General features: G+C 38.3%; 1 protein-coding gene across 1 annotated transcript; it reads right to left on the minus strand.

Moving 5' to 3' along the window:
* Window positions 1–565: 565 nt before the first annotated feature.
* LOC113463073 lies at window positions 566–1,784 on the minus strand. The gene is made up of 2 exons (XM_026806809.2): window positions 932–1,784; window positions 566–851 (listed from the first exon to the last, which is right to left on the minus strand). The coding sequence occupies exons 1-2, from the start codon at window positions 1,328–1,330 to the stop codon at window positions 780–782; spliced, it is 471 nt and encodes a 156-aa protein (XP_026662610.1). The 5' UTR covers window positions 1,331–1,784; the 3' UTR covers window positions 566–779.
* Between the last annotated feature and the right edge of the window lie 5,119 nt (window positions 1,785–6,903).

The following is a 6,903-nucleotide window of genomic DNA, read 5'->3' on the forward strand; positions in this document are numbered from 1 at the left end:
TATAATTCATACAATACCTAACTCAGACCTTTAGTCATATCAGTGTCACAAAGAAATTCTTTAGAATTTCAGTTTTCTAACTTAGCTTATTTTATGTAAGGCAAAAATGTCAATGTATGCTTGAAATATTATGAAGGGGGAAAACTCTTAAGAAGACAATTAGATCATCTGCTGAATTTTCGTCAACCAGCCTTCTGATCACTTCAAAAAAAAAAAAAAAAATCTGATCACTTAGACAAAAGAAATAAAGCTTCCTCCCATATCACTTTGAAGCACTTGAATTTATTAATACATAACTTAGTATGCAATACTTCCTCCATATACTATATGAAATCAACATCTTGATGAACTTTAGCACCATGAATTGTTTTTCCACCATCAGAATTCTTTCAAGGCTTCAAGAACAACATACCTTCTCTTCATCAACTAGGATCACTACTCTACATCATATATCATTATTAAACCAACATATCAAACAGTAGAAATCAACGCATGCTTAAGAAAGTATCACGGCATAGAATATTCAGTTAAATATTTATCCCTGACATCGAACACATATAGTTAAAATTTTTCGACAGAAATATATGTATGATCCAGATGAACAAAATAAAACAAACTCAACATATGTCCTCAATACTAAATCAAAATAAAGATAGAAGATCAAGTTCCAATAGTCTCGATATATTCCCCACGCCAGATACCTGTCAAATAGAAATTAATCTTGAGGAATCTTCCTGCAACACAAACGCCACTGCAATACAAATTTACCCAAATCTTTATCAACGCGGCTCGGAAACCTTGTACCGATCAGCAGAAATGGTTTCTGGCAAGCCGAAGCCAGGAAAGATTGACTGCAAAAATATTAACAGCGTCCAAGTGATCAGTTCGCTACCTCGCAGAGACAAAGCAAACAGAATCATAAGAACCTCACATTGAGACGATTCTGGACGGACATCTTATGCTTCCGTTTGGGCCGGCGGGGAGGTTTGGAGCCGGTCATGGCGATGAGGTCGTCCTCGATCTCTTCCTTGGACAGTTTGACATGAAGCTTTGCTCTCGTCCTTTTCTTATCGTCTTTGTCCTCCTCAGCCCCTAGAGCTCTTGGCCGCAGGATCCTCCCCGTGAAAGTCATCGTCCGGGGATCGGCTGGCTTCCTTCCATCTTCTTGCTCCTCGTTTTCTTCTTTCTCATCATCGGGTCGGCACGTGGTGTGATCGGATGGCCGGAGATTAGTGGTCCGAGCGGGAGAGGGCGAGTGGTAGGGGTTGGAGAAGGGGTTCGGTCGGATAATCTCTCTTGGATTTTCCGAATCTTTGCACGGCAGCACCATATCCGTTGTATATGTCGGCGGAGACAAAAAAATGTAAACAGCCCGAGGTTTTTGCGCTGATGGGTAGGAAGACTTAGAGTTATAGGGACTCGCAGAATTTGGAAACTTCTCTTTTTCTGTCCTAGATTTTATTTTTCAATGCATACAACACACGTGTTCAAAGCAATGGACTGATATTGATCGCTGCTATTTTCTTAAAAAAGAAAAGGAGAATGGCTGCTATTATATCATTAGGCATGACATTCCTTAATTTCGAAGGATATTGTTTCCTCTTTCATATAGTGTCTGTATTCCTTATGATTTTGGAGTCTAGGTGCATCCTGTTTCAATTTTTTTTCTCATGTATATCCTACGTTTCTATTTTCCAAACAAAGCATGCATTTATTTCCGCTTCATCTCTATCTCCCTCTCCAACAACTTGATCCATTTACCGATATACGGTGGTTGAAACGGTTGCCACATACTTGTGGCCCTTCAAGTTGCAACCACGTAGGATTAATGACCGACAAACCTGTGAGGAAGCCTTGAAAGACCATATCCAAATCATGTAATCTATCACATACAAAAAAAAAATCATGAAAGCAATGTTACAAGCAACCTGCTAACAATATCAAAGCATATGATACAACTATCATAGTAAACAACAATGATCTTGAATTGCAAAGAATTTGTGAACAATTATGAAAAACCAAATAGTGACCAGCAAGGCAAGATAAAAAAAAAAAATCCACCATGGACGAGAAAAGTTTGAGTTTGTCCACAGCCTATCCACCATTTCCATAATCCATATAGCAATCTGCATGTGTATCATAAATTTGTGAAAAAGTATGGAACGAATAACAAGCAGGAAGAAAGAACAAGTGACAGCAACTAACAACCTGCAACTTGCTACTAGATAATAATTGATTTACAATCATATATCAATCAGATTCTCAGCATGCATCAACCAACGTCCAAATAATTTGATTTGCAACCAGCACATAGAAATTAACAAAATAAGAACCACCAGTCGACTTTTTAGCCTCAATCAACGTACAAACAAGCTGATGTACAATCATCTACCAACAATCAAATCTCTTCAAAATATAGCATGCAAAACCTTACCAACTGATATAAAACAGGATGATCCACGACCTGTTAAGACATACTATCAGCATTAATTCCACATGTAACAATTAATCCCACTAGCAAACTCATAAAAATGAAGTGCTGAAACAAAACCTATAATAATTGCAAAATAACATAATATTATGAGAACAAGGCAGCAAGCCAAGTATGAAAGAGTACATTCGTATGATCATTGATGATCATTGGCTCAAAGTTTCAGGGCTTGTGTTGCTGAAAGCCGTGGAAAAATAACCACATTCGTAAATTCCTCTAGAGGGCAAATTCCCGAAGCTACTCTAATCATCATCAGCTCAGATATAATTTGGTTGTTACTAAGGTTGCCAACTTGGTGGCCATCCAATTTGTGTCCACCATACATGCCGCTGACTCGATAATAAGGTCCCATAGTTAAACCTATATAACAAGCAATTTGATCGATCAGGACTGAGATCACTGTCGAGGAGTAGCGAAGCATCAATAGAGATAAAGAGATTGCCGATGGGAGTAGCGAGGCACAATAATTGCCAGATATATCATTTTTGGGCAACTATGAGATGCAGAGAGGGAGGCGATCAGGGTTGAGACAAGGGTTTAAGGGAGGAAGGGTCAAGAGTTGGTGGTCTGAATTACTTGAGAACAACGAAGTGAGGAGTCAAAGGCACATCTAGCTTCAATGGCTTCAGCCTTAGGGCGATGATTGAGCTGAAAATATTATGGGATTCGAGGGCTTGTGTACTCTAAAGCTATTTCTGAGTATTTGTAAATATAGGCCCAACTCAATCTGTAATCCTATGATTTTACTAGTTGTTCTGAGCCAACTCATAAATATATAAGATTTTTAGCTCAATCATCTAAACAAGCTCTTTGTCGAGTCTAATGTTGTGAAAGTGGGAACATAGACAAAAAGTCAGAAAGTGGGTTGGGAGTGGCACCTACCTCAGAAGTAACATCCAAACAACCAAACTTCCTGATAGATTGAATCAAACATGCCTGTAACAACCTAGGACCTCACTCAAAAAGGCTAGCTGGAAGGTATTTCAAATTTTTTAGTTTTGTATAAGTGCCCAAGATCTCTCCAACAAATAACCGATGTGAGACTAAATACACACCTGCATAAATTCTCACATATTCCTCTGTTTAAGCCTTGATGTCCTCATCATACTAAGAATTCAAATCCATTCAATTCTAATCACAAGCATCACAATTAGCCCGTGGTCAGTCTCAATGAACTCATACTGTAGTGTCCCCTTAATCCACATGAACCATAGGCCGGATCCACTCCGATATCCTTTGTAACAACGTAGGATCTTACTCAAAAAAGCTACTTAGAAGGTATTTTTTGAATTATTTAGTTTTGTATATGAGTATTCAAGATCTGTCCGATGAATAACCGATGTAAGACTAAAGACACGTCCACACGAGTCTTCACAAAGCCCTAGTCAACCTTCTTTGCCCATATGGTATCTTTATTGGTCCTTGGATCTAAGACTCTTTGTAAATCCCAACCCCTCATTACGATCTTCTAATCTTGACCATTTAAAGAAACAAATTTTGAAGAAACATACCTTCCAAAGATCTTAGTCATCCATCTCAATGATCCTTTCCTCTTCCCTCCTAGCCAACAACTAATTTCCATAATATGACAACTCATATTCACTTCTAGGCTTAAATCCTTCACTTCTAGGCTTAAATCCTAGAAATCATCTAAAAGACCTAATTCTAACCACCCAACCTTCTCCTTCAATCTTGGCTATCCAAAATAATGCAAGCGAAGAAATACAACCTTCCTTAATCTTCAGCATCTAGTCTAAACTATCTCATCAATCATTTTCCTCATCCCTAGCCAATTGCCATAGCCCATTTTGATCAAGATTGGATTTAGGGAACCCTTTGGAGTAAACAATCCTTGTCTTCTATCTCTTCATTCTTTTGCTATAAGCAGCCTTTAATACTAGCCAAAATGGGGAGGGAAAATATAAAGAAATTATCAAGCAATAGGGAAGACTCTATCAAAACCCTAGCCTTTACTTTGTTTCATGACTTCCCTCTACCTTCAAGAAGCCATAGACCCTAGCCGTATTTCATCATCCTAGCCAAGTGCTAGCAACAAAAGCAAGAAGGAAGACCTTTCTAATCCCTTTGTTGGGGGCCTCTCTAAGTGGAGGCTCTATACCAAGGGAATAAGGAGAGAAAGTTGACTTCTCTCTACACCTTCAACCTTTCTCCTCTACTCTTTATCTTTTCTCTCTTTTTTCCTTTTCTTTTGTGCCTTTTACCTTGCCTTCAACACTAACATATAGTTAGAGTAGAGAGCATATCTTACCTTTAAGAACTCTACCTTGGAGGGGTAATAAGGTGGGATGTGCTAATCTAAATTCTTATAGCAAACAAGTCCTATCCCTAATCTTGGATTACTGAGATTCTCCAATAAAACAAAGACAACAACTTTTAGCAACCTGAACGAATCGGAGGTAGCTTTCTCTCTTTTTCTTAATTCGCAACCTATAGCTTGTTAATCCCAAATCATTTTTTGCAATTAAAAATAAAAATTATTTATATCCTTCTTACTTAAAAAATTACTTGTGTACACTCTCTTTTGTCTTCTCTCGAATGTGCATCATATTTCCTAGTTGCTAATTTATTTTAAAAGAGTAAATATAAATAATTTAAACAAAAAAATAAAACCAATATGAACATAATTTGTGATGGCCTGGTCAAGGCCCGATCCACCTGATTGGCCTGACCCGAGCTCAGCCCGACCCTAGCTCACATAAAAAAAAGAGGTAAAACAGAGAGGAAGACTCCAACTGGGAGTCTTCTTCTCCATCCGACTCCTGGTAGGAGTTGACCTCTGAGAAGCAGGGAGGCTTGCCTCCTTTATGTAACCACGTCCCCACTCCCTTAGCCCTCCACCTCAAGCTTTATTCTTTCTTTTCCTCTCCTTCTTTCTTTTTCCATTAAGTTTACGGCTGCCCATTATTATACTCGCCGAAAATTGGGGCTGTCGGCCGTCGCCGGAGTAGAGGTAACGCCCTATCCTTCCTCCCCTTTTCTTTCTCTTCTTTCCACGACTAGGAATCATGGTCGTCGCCCGAAAAATCGGCCGAAAATCGACTGACAAAAGAAGACCCCATTTTTTTTCTTGTTTTGGCCAAGTTTTTCTTCCTCTTTCCAACCACCATCACCATTGGCGTTCGTCGCCGAGAGACTTGGTCTCTTCCTTGCGTTGGCCCCTAGCCTCCATCGGAGCTCCACCTGCTGATGAGCAGGCTAGGACATGAAATCCAAGCCAAGAACGCCTCTATTCTACCCCTATTTTTTCATATTTTTCTCTTCCTTTTTCAGCCGCTGCCTCCGATTGCTCGCCACCACCGTCTGCTGCAACCTTGCCGGACCACGACATGGCAGTAATCAGCCTGGCTTCCTTCCTCCTCTATTTTACCAAGGAAGAAAGAAAAGAAGAAGAAGAAGAAGAGGAGAGAGAGAACAATCCCTCTCTTTCTTTCTTTTATTCTCTCTCTTTTCTCTACTCTCTCTCTACTTTCTCTCTGCTCCCTCTACTTTCTCTCTCTAGAAGATCTAAGGAATCTAGTATCAGATCCTATCGACCTGATCTATGAATCCGAGTTGACTCTGTAAATGAGCTCAATCCGTTCTGGTGCCCGAGTCACCTACTTGACTAATCACCCTGATCTTGTTGAACATGCATGAAACTTTCATTGATGAACCATGATTGATTAACCTTAGCCCTGATCGAGTCCATACCTTATGATTTATTAATCGAATTGTTTATGCCTGATTTACTAGAAATAACCACCTTACGCTCGGTTAAGTCTTCTCGTACTATTTTATTAAAGCCATTAATTTTGCTATTAATATTTTAAATAGGACTAGTGGAGTTACCTAACAAAATCCGATGATCTAAGATAAAAAAGGTAAGTAATATTATACTCCTTACTAGTTGAACTTATAAGTAGGTCTTGCATTTTTTATTATCTTTTAAATGATCATGTCTTCTGTGCATAAAATTTGCTTATGAAAATATCATGCTTTTCTTTAAATTATGAATCAGCATATATGTTATAAAAATTATGCTTTATTATAAAAAATAGATTCATAAATGATTCGATGAAAATAGCTTTGTTATAAAATATGAATATGATCATGTCATTCAGTCCTTTTCATCTATTTATATGCATATTTTAAAAAAAAGATATAAGTTTTCTAAAGGCTTTCATATTGCTATGGCCGTCTCTAAAAATGGGGTCAATTAACATCCTAGAGCTCGCATCCAATAAAAATAACCCTTTGCTAACGGGTTAAAGTTGGTAACGAATACAAACTATGATATCTTGTCGATTATGAAGATGGCCTTGTCACAGGTTATAGTAATCATAGCACGAATATCTGTGAGCAATGTTTTGATCCATGATAGGATTATATGACATAAAAAATGAATTACGAAA

This window comes from Phoenix dactylifera, chromosome 4 (assembly GCF_009389715.1).
Source record: "Phoenix dactylifera cultivar Barhee BC4 chromosome 4, palm_55x_up_171113_PBpolish2nd_filt_p, whole genome shotgun sequence".
Classification (NCBI taxonomy): Eukaryota; Viridiplantae; Streptophyta; class Magnoliopsida; order Arecales; family Arecaceae; genus Phoenix; species Phoenix dactylifera.

What these genes read in the sequence shown, in the direction of transcription:
- LOC113463073 (XM_026806809.2), bottom strand. Translation starts at nt 1,330, where the DNA reads ATGGTGCTGCCGTGCAAAGATTCGGAAAATCCAAGAGAGATTATCCGA. An exon ending in CCGTCCAGAATCGTCTCAAT is followed by an intron (nt 852 to 931) that starts GTGAGGTTCTTA and finishes ATATTTTTGCAG; the next exon opens with TCAATCTTTCCTGGCTTCGG.